Here is a 17062-nt window from a genome sequence, read left to right as displayed (position 1 = left end):
TGGGTCTGTCTGCACAGCATTTAGCATAATAAAGTCCTGCTCCTTGTTACAGTGCCAGGGCCTTCCCCATGCCAGCAGCTTTATAGCCTCACTGTTTTCCTTCCCAACTCCCCAGAGCTGTGCAGCTGGAAAAACCTCATATTTCCCAGGGCAGCTCCTTTATTTTTGCCTCTGCAAACAGGGAACCCAGTTAAGCCCCAGAAAATGTCTTGGACATTTTGTAACAAAACTTGCTCGACCAGTGTTTGAAGCATTTAACTGACCCATTTCCTTTTTTTCTTTTTTAATAAAAACAGTCATCAGCTCGGGGCAATGTACAGTTGTAATTCTCACCCTGACAGCTCAGAGACACCACTGTGCTGCTCCCATGAGAGCACAGCTGGAAAGCTGATGGTTGTGGGACAACCCTCTCCACACAGCATTAAAAGCAGTTCAGGGTGTGTGTTGCAATGGACTTGGGAGGAGACTGAATTTCATTTGTACAGGTAAAAAAGCCACCTAGACCCCACAGTATGCAGCGTGATGAAGCTGCATCAGCAACCTTTGTCTGCACTTAGGTCCCAGCTGAATGCCTGGACAGGAACCTGCCCACCACCCACCACCATTTCCTGTGACAGTGTCACACTCTGCACCATCACTCGTAATAGACAAAGGAGAAATCCCAAAATCCTGTTCTGTTTGGATGCTTGTTCAGGCGTGCCAAGCTACGATGGTTGATGTATTTCACAAACTTCATAGTTTCTTTGTCTCTGTAAACTAAGGCCAAGCAGTTGTCCTCTGGATTCACTGTCAACAGCTAGAAGACACAAGAGGAAGGGAGGAAATCAGTGTCATAAAAACGGCTTTGATAGAATTCTGAAGAAGAAACAAAAGTTTCAAAAGTTAGTCAGAGCAAAAGTCTGGTGTTAGAAAATGAACTGTGACACCATTTTCACTTTAATACCTACCCCTTAACCTGAAGCATTATTATAGAGTAAGGGGTTCTGGACTGGTATGACTGCTCAGCACTGTCATTAGTACTGATGCTGGGTGTGACCCCAGTGAATGGCATCCCCTGGAAAAGTGTCATCTCTGCTACAGCCTTGTGTCCCTTCCAGGGCAGGCTTCTCACGTGGCCCCAGGTGCTGTGAGGCACTGTCAGGGCCCAGGTCTCACACTTGAGGGGAACACCAGCCTCTTGAAGCACGAGCAGGGAGTGGGGCAAGAAGGCTCCAGAGCAACACTGAGCACCCTCAGGATTATGTTAGTGTGTGACAAAGTGTAATTATATCACTCCACTCTAAACAATTTTATCTGATTTGCAGCTAGTAACTGAGGTCCTTACCTCTTCATCTTCACCTTTGGCAATGTAGGAGGTAAAGCCACCATATTCAGGATCCCAGTCTTAAAACAGAAAAGAAAGACTCTTAGAAAGTTCAGTCCTGCCCAGGCTTCTTAAAGCCCTCCTGGAGATGCTGTTTTGTCACCCCACTGCCCACAGTTACTGGATACAGGACAATCCCCAGTTTACCTCCTCACCTGTAGAACAGTTCTGCCTTAGCAGACAGCAAAAGGATTTCAGGATAATTACCAGCATGTGCCAGATGGTTTCAGCTGTGGGTTCAGCTGGTCTAAAACGCTTGTGTTTAGATTTTTGTTTTTATCACTATCTAACTAGCAATCTAAAATGCCCAGACATGCCTAAAGTAACTGTTGAAAACCCTGGGCTTTGTGAACTGGAGGTGCAGTTGATAATTCTGGTGAGAAAAGGGGTGGAACAGAACACTTTCAGCGGGTGTTCTGGCCACCTGACCCTCCACCGTGCCCAGAGCCGCTGCTCAGGAGAGGAAAGGGCTGGGAGACTCAGCCTTTCCCTCTGCCCAGGCGCCACCTCCTGGCTCCAGCAGGAAAGGCCAGAGCTGACTCCAAGGCCACGATCCAAATCTTTGTACACAAAGACTACTGAAACAAGGGTTTATGCCGAAGTGAGGACTAGGGCAAAATTTAAAGAGACCTTCCATGTAGGAAAAAGCAGGGAAATTTTGGTTGTTTTAGCACTGCTGAGAAGTCAGAAGGAACTCCTTCGTGCAAAGCTTGTAAAGGAGAGTGACACCTCTCCTGTCCACTTACCCTCACAGCCACAGAAGAAGAGCAGGTCGAGAGCAAACTCTGTTGCTTGAGTGTCGTGGACCAGAGTGTAGTGCCCGTGGGTCCAGCGCCGCAGCTCCCCCGCACACACCGGGGCACCCGAGCCTAGGAGAGGGCACAGATATGCCAGGGAACGCAGGGAAGCTGGGCAGCAGCACGTGGGGAGCAAGGCCTGGGGCTGTCACACCACTGAAATCACCTGCTGGCCCCAGCCAAGGAAAGGTAAACCCACGGATGGCACGTTAACATCTGTCCTAGAGGTGGCTCTAGGTCATGTACTTTGAACATGTAGGAGTGGGACCAACATTTGCTCCAAGCTCTGCTCTGCTTTAGTTTAACCAGTTCTTCCCTTTTTATTGTGTTTCCCCTGGATTTACAGTAGAGCTCCAAACCTCAAGAGCCAGCATCCTTTCCGCTCTGGAAGTACCCAGGAACTACCAGAAACCCCAGTGAAGAAGGACATTGCTCTGAACTCACTCTGTGTGTGCCATCCAAGGAGGTATGTCAGAATTTGGGGAAGCCTTTCTTTTCTCATGGGTCTAGCTCAGTTTTCAACCCATGTAGACTCAAACTATGCCCCCCTCATATATGAATTAAAAATCACACGGTAGGAACAGGGCAGACAGAAGAGCCACATGACTGTGGAAACCAGAAAAACAAAGCCCTGTTCCTACTAAGTGTTCTGATGGGATTTTTCATTAGGACTTTTAATCTCATCCTTGACAGCAGTGGTATCTCACTGCTGACAATAAATGGTTATTAAGGCTGACAGTGTTTTCTGAAAGGTAAAATCCTACCTTTGAGGTATATCACTTTTCTAGTTCTGAAATTATGCTGATGTGTTCACCTTTTTCCTTTGGATTTGTAATCTTGCATGAAAATCTGATTTATAAGAAGCAGGGATATTTATATGTAGAAGCCACATAACGATAGACAAAAGCTTATTGGGCAATTAACAGCCCTCCCCAAAGTCCCATCCTTAAGACTTAGGTCTGTTCAAAATGGTAACTTTGAGTTAGTCATGAATTTACTCCAAATTCTTTTGCAATGGTCGCTGATTTTGGGACACCCAATCTGATGTGCTTCAGATCCCACATTTGTGCTGGTGCCCTGTGCTGGCTGCAGCACAAGATGAAAACACTAGGTCCCATGGAAATCACTGGGAACTCTGCTGCCAGCACTCTTAGCACCAGGACTGTGCTCGAGCCCTTTCCCCCTGCTGCTGCTCTACTTACTGCTCTGTGTCTCGCCGTCCTGCGCTTCACCAGAGCTGTCAGGCTGCTCTGGCTCACAGGGATTGCCATCAGCATGTTGTTCAGCTTCTTCCTGCTTGGGTTTGGGACTTCTGTGCCCAGCAGTGTCCGCTGCTCGTCCTTCCCCAGCATCTTCATCCTCATCAGAGGGAGCCAGGAAGTGCAGCTTTAAGCCAGTGAAGTTGGAAAGCAGCAAAAACAAGGCCTCGGAGTGTAAGAGCTGCAGGAATTTCTTCAGGGTGTCAGGGAGGCTGACCTCCTCTGCTGCCTCATAGAGCCTGAAAGACAGCAGGTGTATCAGCAGGTGTATCTCCTTGTTGGAGAGCCAACAAGGACCACATCTTTGGGGCAGCATGAACCAGGGCAGCCTCATGGCAGCTCCTGCTTGGCCTCACCAACAGCTGCAGTGTGCTGCCATTCCCCACCTTTTATTGGCGGGCCCCCGACTGCTCCACTGGATCTCTTTGTTCTCCAATGCTTCACAGAGTAGTTGGTATTTCTCTTTCTAGGCAAAAAAAAAGATAGTGCAGAGACATTATCATTCAGCTCCCAGGTGTGCCAGAAGCAGTGTCTCCAGATAAGGCACTCTAACTTGTTTGAGGATCCCAAGACTGCTGAATTTAGATGCACTTCTGCTTTGCTTCTTGCAGGAAATAAGGTTGAATACAAGTGTTTGATTTTTGGTGAGTCCCTACACAGCAGTGTACAGGCAGTCAGAGGGGATCCATCCACAGAATCACAGAGTGGTTGAGGTTGGAAAGGACCTCTGGAGGTCCATTCCCCTTTAGGGCATGAAACTAGGTGTTTTAGTTAACAGATGTGCAAGCAAGCCCTTTCCCAGCCTGCATGCCAGGTGGTACCTGTCACCCTGTTCTGGCAGATCAGATCCAATTGAACCACCAGGCTCACCTTAAGAAAGTCTTTCAGGAGAATTTCTGATCGTTCCTCAAATTCCTCTTGGATTTGAGCTTGGGAGTCCATGTCCAAATAAACTGGATTGATCCACTCATACAGTATTTCATGCTGGAAGGGAAATGGATTGCAATGCTGAGTTTGCAAAAGTGAAATTCCTCAGTTCCCCATACTGAGCTGCCCACAGGGCTGCATTCCCTCACACACACTCCATTCCTTTATTTCTTTGCACCACAAGTATTTGCTGCAGTCTCTGAACTACTGGAGGTATGCAAAACATCCAGAGCCAAGAAAGATGCACGGGAAAGAAACTGGATACAAATTTATGGACAGGGAACAAAAAGGAGAATGCGATAGGATTAAAGCATCCCCAGAGCATCACTGCCTCCCGTAACAGGTATTACAGGAACAAGAAAAGAGAGAGAAATGCAGATAAGCAGATGTTACTCACATCATAGGGGATGTGGGGGCTCCTGGGCAAGGGAGCTTCAGCGTGGCGTGTGGCTCTGGGCACGGCCGGGCCGTGGAACCAACCGCTCACGGACAGGCGGCACTTCCGCGACACAACCTCGGACACCTGCAACGGCCGAGCACAGCACTGCTGGGTGACAGCACTGCTGGGGGACAGCACTGCTGGGGGACAGCACTGCTGGGGGACAGCACTGCTGGGACCAGGGCTGACAGGCACCCTGGAAACTCACGACAGGAGATGGACCTGACTCCAGAGAGCCCACTTGCATGGGCTCTCTGGAGTCAGACAGCACTAGACCAGGTGGGATTATCAGAGAGGCCTAAGGCAAACTTTGATGCTCAAGTCCATTGTGTGTTTCCAGAGTTCCAGTCTAAGCTTTTACTCCAAGCTCACAGCAGAGCTCTCTCTGAGAGCTTTGTCATTCTGTTATAATAAAGTAATTGCATTTCATTTTTCTACCATTTATTCTGTTGAAGGACCAGCCATAACAGACCGCAAAGATCAGCTGTCACAGCTTAGTCTGGAAGGTCAGACAACAACCCGTGGGCCTTGGCAGGCTACACTGCTCTGATTTTTTGTCCTTTACTTTTTAAAAAATGCTGTAACACAAGCCAGCATGAAGGCTCTTTGCTTATTTTTCAGAGTAAGAGCAGACCCTCTATCCTGGCATTTACCCTGGGCTCTGGAAACCCTTAGTTTTCCCACAGTGATGGTCACTGTTAAATCTTGATTTCATGAAATTGTGCAGAGGTTGGGCTAAATGGAACAATTTGACACTCTAGGTGCTGTAACAGTAGTGTGAAGAGAAAGCACAAATGATGCCCCTGTTGGCAAGGTGGTGGGCTCAGGAGCCCTTTTGGAGTGAAGTGATGGCACCCGCATGAAAAGTGTGAGCTAGTTTAAGACAAGCCAACAAACAAAAACAAGCCCTAGCCAAATTCACAGCAGGGGCTTGCCAGGATAGCAACACAAAACAAAAGTTTTCCTTTCCCAGGATGATGAAGCTAGACTGATAGTTTAATGTTGGCTTTGTCAGTTCTTGTCCTCCTTGAAGTCCCTGAAGCCCTGCCTTTAGCACACAGCACTTAGCGTGAGTATCTGCTCTAGCCACAGTTCTTCTCCCTCCCCATCAGGACTGTAATAACACACAGAGGGAACAACCACAACAATGAGAATCAAAAAACGAACAAGAGACAGCTCCTTGCCTGGTGGAAAGAGACTGGAGACACTTCAAAGAAAACCAGCGTGTTCCACGAAGGTACTAATGACTTGGTGATGTGCTGTGGCTGAAGGTGTTCTGAGGAGGGAGAAAACATACTCTGGTTAAGATATTGAACTGGAACTTGCTAGAAACTGCTATTTCTCTCTCACTTCATGACAGTGACTGGTAGGACACCTGGGTGTAAGGGATGGAGCTCAGGGCAAGGGCTTGGTGAGGAATCAGTGCACTGCTATGGAGACAGGCAGAGAAAGTTGGAGCTGTTCAGCCTGGAGAACAGAAGGCTCCAGGGAGACATTAGAGCCCCTTTCAGTACCTAAAAGGGCTGCAAGAGAGCTGGGAAGGGACTTTGGACAAGGGCATGGAGTGACAGGACAAAGAGTAATGGCTTCAAACTGTCAGAGGGCAGGGTTAGATTAGATGTTAGGAAGAAATTCTTTACTATGAGAGTGGGGAGGCCCTGGCACAGGTTGCCCAGAGAAGCTGTGGCTGCCCCATCCCTGGAACTGTTCAAGGCCAGGTTGCACAGGGCTTGGAGCAACCTGGGATAGTGGAAGGTGCACCTGTCCACAGCAGGGGGCTGGAACTAGATGATCTTTAAGATTCCTTCCAACCCAAACCATTCTGTGTCTCTGCTGCTGGAAAGGGACATTACTGTCATCATTCTGGAGTTCCAAGCACAGTTACTGGCATTGCTTCCAAGTTGCCTCCACTCTCAGCCCTTCCAAAAGAACAGAATAAAAGGCTGTTTCTTTGTCTGCTGTTGCTCATTGCCTGTAAACCCCACTACAGCCCATCCCTAAGGTGCGAATTTTACCTACACGTCCCCTTTTGTGGACAAAGGAGAAACTCTTTATCTCCCTGCTACTGTTTGAGGGGAGAGTTGCAGCAAGGTGCACATGAGCTCCATGTTTTTCACCCCCCTGAGGCCGAGCTCTCACCGTCTGTGCTGAACAGGTCCAGCGTTCCCCCGTCACTGCTCTCCCAGGCCGGGACGAGGTACAGGATGAAGGCGATCCTCCGACCTTCCAGCTCATCATCGTGGCACAGCAACACATCTGCAATCACACACCTTTTGCTGCTGCAGCATCTTTCCAGCACACACGTGATTCATTCCAACAACTGCTTCCCAGCTTGGGCCCCGCTGGGGCACGACAAGAAGAAACACGTTCCTCCCAAGAACTGCATTTTCGCTCATTGGCATCACCAGCCCAAGTTCTGCAAGGTTACCTTCTGTGGGACTGCACTGCAGCTGGCAGATGAGCCCCCTCTGAAGGTACAAGCAGTCACACCTTATCACCCACCCCTTTCTGGCTGCCACCGGACACAGGGGACAGAGATTCCCAACCTAAACAATGACTCCAGCTCTGACTTCTGAACGGAGTAGGTTTGTTGCTGGAATAGAGAGGAGGGGGAATCCTGGGAACAGAAAAGCTGGACCAGCAACTGATTGTGCAAAAGACTTTTAAAAATTAGAGCTGATTGCAATTAAAAATTCCCCCTTCCTACAGTGACTTTTCACGACTGAAAGCACAGGCACAGCTGAAACCTGGAGTCACCAAGTGACATTTTGCCATTAGAATTCACAAACTTGACTGCAGCATTTGGAAGATGAACATGTCACACTCTTGCATGGAAGCAGCCACATAAACACAGGCTGAATATCTCCGAAAAGGTGGGGACTTGCAACAGCACCAGGCCCAGCTAAAGCCACCAGCAACAGAACTGCAGCAACAGTTTTTCCATCACTTGTACTTTGTTTTCTGAGACTTTGATTTGCTGCTTCTGGGACCCTCTGGAACTAGAAAAGGGTTGGGATGGGTTATAAAACTAGATATTCTGTATACATTTTGTTTCCTCCATGTGCGCAGAAGCTTTAGGGAAAGGATCACTTATATACTGACCAGTATACTCATATTTAGCACAAGAGATGTCAATAGTTGGCTCCAGCTCTATCTGGGTCACAGCAGAAAGCCACGGTCGGAATTCTTCACAGAGAGCATTCCTGAGAAGACAAGCATAGGGTACATGTCCTCCCGTGTTATAACGCATCCCTATCACCATAGACTAAACTAATTTATTGTCTCCCAGCTATTTAAAGTTAGAGGTGCTGTTGCTGCGGGTCACAGTGTATCCTTTACCTCAGCGCGGCGATGTGGGGCTCCGGGCTTGCCCCCAGCTCCTCGGACTGCGGCGGCCCATGGAAGAGAAGAAGGGACGGGGGTTAGGGGGCTCAGCACGGCCCGGCCCGGCCCGGCCCGGCCCGGGGCCCACCTGCCGCAGCGAGAGGAGGTCGTTGTGCCGCCCGTGGAAGCCGAGGCCCAGCAGCTCGTCCCGCAGCGCCTCCGCGAAGGCCGCGCCCGCCAGGAACCCGGGGATGACGGCGTGCCGGAACGGGGCCGGCTCCAGCGCCGCCGCCTCTGCCAGGGAAAGGCCGCCGGTGAGGGCCGGGGAGCCGGGCCGGGCCGTACCGTGCCGCACCGCTCCCCGCGTGCCCGGCCGGGCCGTACCGGGCCATGCCGGGCCGTCCCAGGCCGTACCGTGCCGTACCGTGCTGCAGCCGCGCCCCGCGGGCCCAGGCCGCCCCCGCGCGCTCCCGCAGCGCCGCGTCCCCGAGGGCCGCGCACAGCTCAGCGCGCGCCTCCCGCTTCCCGCGCTTCGCCCCCGGCGGCGCGCCCGCTCCGCGGCGCTTGGCGGCCATGACGCCGCCCGGCCGGACTGCAACTCCCGGCGGCCCCCGCGCCGCGCCCCGGCGGCCAATCGGATGGCTCGGGGGGCGGGACGGGGTGCCGCCGGCCAATGGGCGAGGAGGGGTGGGCGGGGCGCGGTCCCGGCAGGCGGCGCGCGGCGCTCGGGGCCGGGCGGGCTTTAATGGCGGACGCGGCTCCCGCCGCCCAGCGCTGACCCGCCGCTCCCGCCGCCTCCCGCCATGTCCGTGGTGCCGCCCAACCGCTCGCAGACCGGCTGGCCCCGCGGGGTCAACCAGTTCGGCAACAAGTACATCCAGCAGACGAAGCCGCTCACGCTGGAGAGAACCATCAACCTGTGAGCGCCGCCTCGGGCCTGCCCGCCCCTGCCCCGTCCTGCCCGCTCCCTCAGCAGCCCCGGGGGGGTTGCGCTCAGCGCCCGCCCTGCGAGGGCCGGAGGGTCGCGGCCTCCCGGAGAGCCGAGGGCGGGGCGGCGGCACAGCCCGGGTGCCTGTGGGGCTCCCCCCGCGCGGGGCTGCTGAGCCGCACTGGGGGTACCGGGGTACCGAGGGCTCGCCGGCCTTCGGGGGAGTGAACGCTTTAGTGCTTAAAAACAGCGTCTGGCTGGGGAGGTGTGAGCCCCGAGTAACACAGGGAGGGTTTGGGCCTGTTGAGCGTCACCGACACTCTCACGGATTATCCGGGAAGGCGGCAGAGAGGGAAACGGACTCTCTCTTGGCCTCGCTGGGACTCGGGCTGGCCCTGTGACCCCAGTCCGTAGGATGTAGCTGGATGTGCCTGGTGTTTGTGGCTTGTCTGATGCAGGTGTTGGGGTTTAATTAAGAGTGGTTGCTACCAGAGAAAACTTTATTTCTGCCATAGAAACAAACTACTTGCTAATAAGTATTTACATATTTTTTAATGAGAAGCCATATATTTTAGCTTCTTCCAGAAAGTTCTGGTGGATGTAGAACGTGTTCTTTGCTGAGTACATCTGTCAAGTTGCAAAAACCAGCAGATGTTAACTGCAGCAGTCAATATTCAATTTTAACTATTCATCACTAACACTTGTATTTTTTGGTGTGGCTGAATTTATTCAGTCTTGTGAAAATTCAAATGTGAGCTTCAGAGATTGGAATATTTCTATAGAGTTTCTGAAGGAATGACTCATTGGGAAGCTGTGTTATCAGCATCTTTTTTTTTTTTTTTTTAAGTCTAGGCCATTTCTTGCCTAAACTTTCTTTTCTTTTCTGACTGTTTTAAGTCCCTCTTACTTGAAGAAATCACTGAGTTTTCACTGCACTGTCCCAAGAGTGCAGAGGCCCAGCACCAGCCCAACAGAGGGATCTGCTCACACTCTTTATCTTACCCCAGGCTCTCAACCCTGCACTCAGACAGTCAGCATTTCTCCTCCTCTGTCATCCAGATGCCTGATTCCCCACTTCAAAACAAAACCACTTCTAACAGTTCAGTCCTCAGGCCCTTCATTACATCTGCAGAAAACAAGTGCAGTGCTGTGCAGCTTCCTTCCTTCCTTCCCAGCAGAGCTTTTCCCTCCGGTCTCTTTTCCAGTTTCTCTTGGAGCTTCAGCTGCCTTTTCTCTGTGGCATGGAGATCAAAGAGGGTGGCTGTTGAATAACATTTGGCTCTTCTGGGCTTCTTTCCTTCTTTTGAGCCAGCACCAGGCTGGTGTGTGGCTCAGCAGGCCTGTCTGTGCTCGTGTGTTCCTCGAGCAGATCTCTGGGACAAGGGCCCTGTGAGCCACCAGCAAGGATTTTAGCCCTGCACTCTGAGCTGCCCACCAGGCACAGAAGGGTGTGCCTCAGGCGAGGTGCTGTGTCAGAGAGATTTAAAGTTCGGTTTCTTTATGCAGTTACAATTTTTCCCCCTTGCAGGTACCCTCTGACAAATTACACCTTTGGCACCAAGGAGCCCCTGTATGAGAAGGACAGTTCGGTGGCCGCTCGGTTCCAGCGCATGAGGGAGGAGTTTGACAAGATTGGCATGAGGAGGACGGTGGAGGGGGTTCTGATCGTGCACGAGCACAGGCTGCCCCACGTGCTGTTGCTGCAGCTGGGTACAACTTTTTTCAAGCTGTAAGTGTTTCTTAAACTTTAAACTTTAATTTATTGTCACAGACCACTAAACACGCGGGCTAACTGAGGTTAAACTGTGGCCAACTGGTTGATGTTTTGAATGGGATTAATTTCTTGCAAAAACTTAGTCTGGAAAGTCTTTTTTTGAAGTGGTGGGGTTTTCATCTAAAGTGTTTGTCTGACTGCTCATGAGGGGGTGACTTAGTTTGGAACCAGCTGGGAATCTTAGTTACAGTGCATCACTGTGGTAAAATCTTGTTTAAAAGTCATTATCAGCAGCTGGTGTGTTGTACTTGCATTGTGAAAGCTGTTATGCTTCCATAGCTTATGTTATGCCTGCAGAAACAGGCAAGTTTAGTTCAAGAACTAACCCCCTGTAAATACAGAATGATACCTGGTTACAAACTACTGGGTGAGCTGGGATAGCAAGAAAGGGAGGCATCTAAATTTGAGGAAATCACTTCAGTTCCTCTCATATTTATCAGTGCCAGAGTGAAATTCTACCGTTTGGATAGGGTCGTGGTGATGGTGGTGGTGCTTGTTTTCTGTTTTAAACTAGATGGTCTTGACTTGTCTCAAGTTACCCTGCTCGTGTTCTTGCTCTTGTTTTTAACATTTATACTGTTTGCTCTCAATTTTGTGTATGTGTGAAGTCTCATTTCATATCTAGGTTAGTTTTTCACGTCTTGATTTGAAGACTTGTGAAATGCTGTATTGATGAAAATGTGGTTTTAGATTTTTCATTAATTGTGCATCAAATGTGGGGCGGTTCCCCACCTGAGTTTTATTTTCTGCTTTCTGTTTGCTTCAGTGTGTGCTGGTTTTGAGATAACAATAAATACAGGCAGTATTTACAACCTTTTCTTCAGCTTTTGGTTATTATTGTTAAAACTTTACCCTTTAAGTGTCCCAGTCTTTATCATGTATATTGTTATGCTTTGTCCTGCTGAATTGAAAGTATTTTATATAATAGTTGTTTTTATAAGGGACACAAGTAGCCATTTTAGTCATGGTTTTGGTGAAAGTTATCCTGCTGTCTTCAATATCAAAGTTAGATTTGGAATTTCTGACTTAAGGGCCATAAAAGAATTTGTAGCTCCCTGCCTGGAAGCATATCTGAACTTACCTGTGAAAGTTGGTAAATGCAATAAAATGTAACTTCAGCTTTCATCACTGTTATTTTAACAGACCTGGGGGTGAACTCAATCCGGGAGAAGATGAGGTGGAAGGGCTCAAACGCTTAATGACAGAGGTCTGTTTGCTGTTGTTATGTTTCCATAGCAGAATGTTACATTGTCTTAGAATTAGCAGAATAAGCCAAAACATTAGAGTGGTCTTCTTACCGCTGCTGTTATTGTTGCTTTTGTGATGTTCTCAGGTAGTTACAAATAAGCAGTCAAGTTTTCATTTGTCTGTATCATGAGTGTGGCTGACTCCTGCTGCTCCTCAAGTCCTGTGTTCATTTGGAGCTTTGCTTTCTGACTGGCTTCAGGCAAGTGAATGTGCAGATGAGCAATAAAATGTGTTGTGGAGCACAGCTGGTGAGGACTTGCCTTTGAGATAGTCCTCCCGTTGCACTGGTAACTTTCCATGCCCTCCAATTAGCCTAAATGACTTCTGCCAGCTAGTGTAACAATGTATTTCATTCTTCCCATTGGTCAGATAGGACTCAGGCCAGCTGAATACAGCATGGAATCTGAAATGCTCTCTAAAGTGGCCTTGTCCTGCCAGGCGAGGCTTTTACGAAAAAATTCCACTTTATACAAAAATACTCTACAAATTCTATTGAAAGCTGTCTCAGAGCAGTTCTAAGCTATATCAGAAAAAGGTTTTGTTCTTTCAGTATGTGTTTTCTAGAAAAATGGACTTGGGATAGTTAGAGTTGTGATTGCTACTGGATTTTTGGTAGATACTGGGTCGCCAGGATGGTGTTCAGCAGGACTGGGTGATTGATGACTGCATTGGCAACTGGTGGAGACCAAACTTTGAACCTCCTCAGGTGAGTACTCCTGTGGGCTTCCATCCTCTTCAGTCAAGTACTGATTGTACTTCCAAAGCCTTCAACCCACTGGTTGGCCTTTTTGAGTACCTGCTGCATGAGCAGTTATTTTTTCTGGGTTTTACCTGTTTTATCTCCTTTCGGTGACTGGGGAGAAACTGCAGCCTCTTTTTCTGGAAACTTCTATTCCCCTCCTCACACATGTCATGATGGATGAGAAACCACTGGATGTAATAGCTTCCATTTCTTTGCTGAGACAGATGCACCACTGAAATTCCTTTTGTAGCCACGATGGAAACTCTTGCAGCAGCTTATGGAACAGATGCCCTGTGAATAAATTAGTCTCACTACCCTATTTCTAAAGGCTCATTTTGCTGTTATGCATTTCTGTCTTATTGGGTTGTTTTAACTGCTTGTGAGTATTGGTGCCCATTTAGATCCTGTCACTAGTTGTGACAGCAACAGCACTCTTTTCTGAAGTACTTATAAAATTTTGGGGTTTTTTTATTTGATGCCATGAACGAAAAATATATGACACACTGAAAGCTTCCACAGTGCTTCATAATTTATAAAGCAGCACATTAGATTGCACAATATTTTCAAAGCTCTGTACAACTAATTTTTATCATTTTTCTTCTAGTATCCCTATATCCCAGCTCATATTACAAAGCCAAAAGAGCACAAAAAGCTTTTTTTGGTCCAGCTTCAAGAAAAGGGTAGGTATTTGTTTGCAGCAAAGGGTTGTATTTATAACAATGTCTAAGTGATTGCATTTCCCACAAGGAGATGGAGCAAGTTTGTGTTTGTATGTTTGCAGTTGTTTATAGTTGATCACTAACAAAATTAAATGCTGGTATTGGTTCTGAAGGTAGATGATCCTTTGAACATGAATTCCTAGTAAATTCTCATTCCTGCTCCTGTTCAGCATGTGAACCCCACATTTAACTAGAAAATGAATAAACCTGCTGGAGTGCTCTGTGTAGTGATCTTGTTTTGAGGGCTGTGTGGGACAATGATACCCTGGCTGAATGTGTTCTGCTTTGTCTTATTAATCAACTTGTATTTGTTTTTAGCTTTGTTTGCAGTCCCCAAAAATTACAAGCTGGTCGCTGCACCCTTGTTTGAGCTCTATGACAATGCACCAGGATATGGACCCATTATTTCCAGCCTTCCTCAACTTTTGAGCAGGTATATTGTATTTGTATGATGGTTCTTGGGAATATGTTTGCTGTGGGACACCAGAGCAAGGTGAGGCACTGCAGAAACCAACTTGAAAAGGTTGTAGCTATCCCAAAGAATCTCCCTCAGACAAGGTGTGATGGACAGTTTAGAGGCTCTGATCACAACTGGCTGGCACCAAAGTCCTACACAGCCATTGTAGCTAAGGAAATGTGAAAGATAGTGAGGGTGAAGCTGTGCACAGACTGAGGAACAGCTTCTTGTAGGTGCTGGAGGCAGCGTGAGAGTAAAAGCCAAGCTGGGAGTTTGAAGCACTGAGTTAGGTGTGCATGCTATCCCAGCTTTGTGCTGATTAAATGTGGTGGGTTTTTTAGACTCCCTGCTACAGTTTATAACATGTAGTATTTTTATGACACAAATATGTGTAGGGACAGCTGGATTTTTTCCTTCCTCTTCCCAAGGCACACACTCTTTGGCTTTCTTACCTGGACATGGCTTGTGCCTCAGGTCTCCAGAGCTCACTGGTTTCTTATTTTTGTGGGTGGTCATTCAGACATGCCAGGCATCCCACAGCCTGCCAGCTGTTCTTCAGGAAAGTAGCTCTGTCCTCCTCCTAGACTGATGAAGAAAGTCTGCTAGCAGAATGTCAGCACAGGTGTTGTTTCCTGCTGGGTTTTTTTGTCTATCCAGCCCCAGTTTTGGCTTCCCCCTCTGAAAACAGCAGGTACTTCTGAGTACCAGCAGAACACTGGCTGTTCTGCAGAGAGGTGCTGGTTGGGTAGCAGTGCAACAGAGGCATCTAAAGGCTGAGCATCTGGGAGCTGAGAGGGATGGTCGTTTCCACTGCTCTTTGTGAAACTTAGTTGAGAATTCTCTCTGCTGTTGAGTTTGTCTGTATGTTACCTTGGAATATGTAAGGTTTGCCTGACAGCAGAAATGCTGTGAAGGGGTTGCTGATGAAGGAACATAACTCTCAGTGGGATTTTCATATCTATGAAACTGTCTTAGGAGATAAAGTGTTAATAATTAGCTCTTCTGCAACCCTAAGAGACAGTTGTGCAGTGTTAGAGGAGGATTGGCTGTTAAAAAGGATGCTATACTGTAAAGCTGTCTTACTAAAAAATGCACTTTTGTCCTGTCAGGTGGAGGCTTATCCAGAGCAGAAACAAAACATTTGCATAATAATTCAAAACTCCCCTTAAATAGAAAGAATGAAAACTCCTTACTTGGTATAATCCTTTTAAATTTTAGATTCAACTTTATTTACAACTGAACTCCTGTTTACCTGAAGACTCCAATAGAAGAAGCCGTCTCTGTGAGCACAGCTTTAAAATGTAGAGTGAAGAATACGTGTGACACAAGGATTTTTTTTAAGTCGTTCTGTTCCTGGAGGCCACTAAAGTTTCTATGGTATGAACAGAGAAGTGAATCTCAACTGTTTAGGTAGAGAGATGGCAATGTGATACCAGTGTTTTAATCCCTTTTCATTGTAATACTCACCATTTTTTTGTTTTGTACAACATTAAACAAAGTGGTTAAGATTCTGTTTGCCTTGTGTCTTGGGTTTGGTTTGGTTTTTGGGTTTTGTTTGTTTGATTGATTGGTTGGGATGTTTTGGCTTTTTTTTTTTTTGTTTGTTTGCTTGATGGTTTTTTTAATTTATTTTTATTTAGTTGTCTCCTACTTTTAGGGACATATTTTAAACTTTTAATACTTTTCTTCAGGAATACAGAAGATCTTGGAAGCCAGAGGAGGAGCTGAGCCATTCAGGGCCCCCTCAGATGCTCCGATCTGCATCCCCGAGCAGGGAATTAAGATCAGGGAGAAATTTAAACAGTATAAGTAGGTGCAATATAATTTTGAGTCTTAACTCGGAGAACAGAACCCCTCTTTTGAGGGAGTATGAGAACTTGAGGGCAACTGTAGCCTTTATTTGTTACCAGAATTGATCTGTTTGTACAGGGCTTAGAGGACATGCAATATGTTCCTTCTGTGCCCCCTTAAGATAGTAACAACCACGAAATTTCTGTTGGACTGCCTTGAGATACAGTTAAAATAGGGAAAGTGAAAGTAATTTTGTATATATTTTCTTAGCTACAGGACAGAATTAGGGTCATGGTGAAATGTTTTGCCAAAGCCATATGCAAGTGGTTCCATGTTATGCTGAGCTGTGCTGTGTCATCCTGCAAGGGGTATCCATGCTTCTGCTTTTTCTCCTCAATATTTCAGTCTCTTGCAGGTAGTAAAAATCAACCTTACTAATTTGGGGGTTTTTACATGCTTGGCTAAGCATAAATTCCAGTTGGATGTGACACGTCCCAATGCCTTTAGCCTTCCATAATTTTGCTTAATGAGTCTTTGAAACATTTGTTTCCACGTTCTGCATCTGATGAGAAGATGCACTGTTGCTTGTGCACTGTCCTCTTTTATGAAGGCAGGGTTGGAAAGTGCCAGCTGCCAAGAGAACTGAGTCTTGCCAAAGTGCTTGGCTCTGCTGCCGTCTGCACTGGTAAGCAATGTACAGAACAATCCTGACAGCTTGGTGCCTTGGTCAAATTGAAGCTGTGCAATATGGGAAGTGTACTGACAGATGCTGGGAAAGGTGGTGGTGGGGCTGTTCACTTTGGTCCTATGGATGGAAGGCCTAGAGAGCTGCTGAGCAGAAGGTGTGGTTTCTTCGCTGCCAGGTGGGGGAAATAAAGCTAGCAGGGGAGTGTAGAACAGAACCATTTTGCCCGTGGAAGCGAGGAAGGGCCGGTGGAGGTTTGGAAGTCAGTTCCTACAAGAACAAGGAGCAGAGCGCAGCTTCTGATCCCTGGCATTTAACAGCACCCCTCACCTGCTGCTACGCGGTGGTTTGAGACGCTGATTCTTGCTCCAGGCTGCCCGTGGAAGGGCGCTGCACGTGCGGTCTCTCCGCGTTCTCCCCGACTCCGTGGCCGTAGGTTCGGGGCTCCCGCTCGGGCGGCCGTGCCGGGGGCGGGCGGGGTGTGCGGGCAGGGCCGGCCCGGTGCAGGCGCCGCCCCGGCCGTGACTCAGCGCGCGGGGTGACGGGCGGACGCGGCGCCCGGAGCCGGGGCGGGGGGTTCGGGCCCGCTCTTGTCTCCCTTGCGCGGCG

The 17062-nt window shown here is 48.3% G+C and overlaps 2 protein-coding genes across 3 annotated transcripts; one reads left to right on the top strand and one right to left on the bottom strand.

Moving 5' to 3' along the window:
* Window positions 1-266: 266 nt before the first annotated feature.
* On the bottom strand, window positions 267-8706 carry OGFOD1 (2-oxoglutarate and iron dependent oxygenase domain containing 1). 2 transcript variants are annotated; one of them, XM_064670646.1, is made up of 13 exons: window positions 8534-8706; window positions 8258-8403; window positions 8125-8171; window positions 7888-7988; window positions 6925-7041; window positions 5970-6061; window positions 4744-4869; window positions 4290-4403; window positions 3806-3885; window positions 3363-3658; window positions 2110-2232; window positions 1325-1383; window positions 267-796 (listed from the first exon to the last, which is right to left on the bottom strand). In XM_064670646.1, the coding sequence occupies exons 1-13, from the start codon at window positions 8682-8684 to the stop codon at window positions 635-637; spliced, it is 1614 nt and encodes a 537-aa protein (XP_064526716.1). In that variant the 5' UTR covers window positions 8685-8706; the 3' UTR covers window positions 267-634. The 2 variants fall into 2 exon arrangements, with proteins under 2 accessions (XP_064526716.1, XP_064526717.1); XM_064670647.1 differs by having other exon boundaries at window positions 494-796; window positions 3378-3658.
* A 94-nt stretch (window positions 8707-8800) lies between these two features.
* NUDT21 (nudix hydrolase 21) lies at window positions 8801-15485 on the top strand. Its single transcript, XM_064670648.1, has 7 exons — window positions 8801-9028; window positions 10566-10766; window positions 11955-12018; window positions 12676-12765; window positions 13406-13481; window positions 13839-13953; window positions 15196-15485. The coding sequence occupies exons 1-7, from the start codon at window positions 8913-8915 to the stop codon at window positions 15215-15217; spliced, it is 684 nt and encodes a 227-aa protein (XP_064526718.1). The 5' UTR covers window positions 8801-8912; the 3' UTR covers window positions 15218-15485.
* Window positions 15486-17062: the final 1577 nt, after the last annotated feature.

This window comes from Pseudopipra pipra, chromosome 14, assembly GCF_036250125.1.
Source record: "Pseudopipra pipra isolate bDixPip1 chromosome 14, bDixPip1.hap1, whole genome shotgun sequence".
NCBI classification, from domain to species: domain Eukaryota; kingdom Metazoa; phylum Chordata; class Aves; order Passeriformes; family Pipridae; genus Pseudopipra; species Pseudopipra pipra.
Note: the sequence above shows the minus strand (reverse complement) of the source record. Positions and strands in the feature narration are given on the sequence as shown.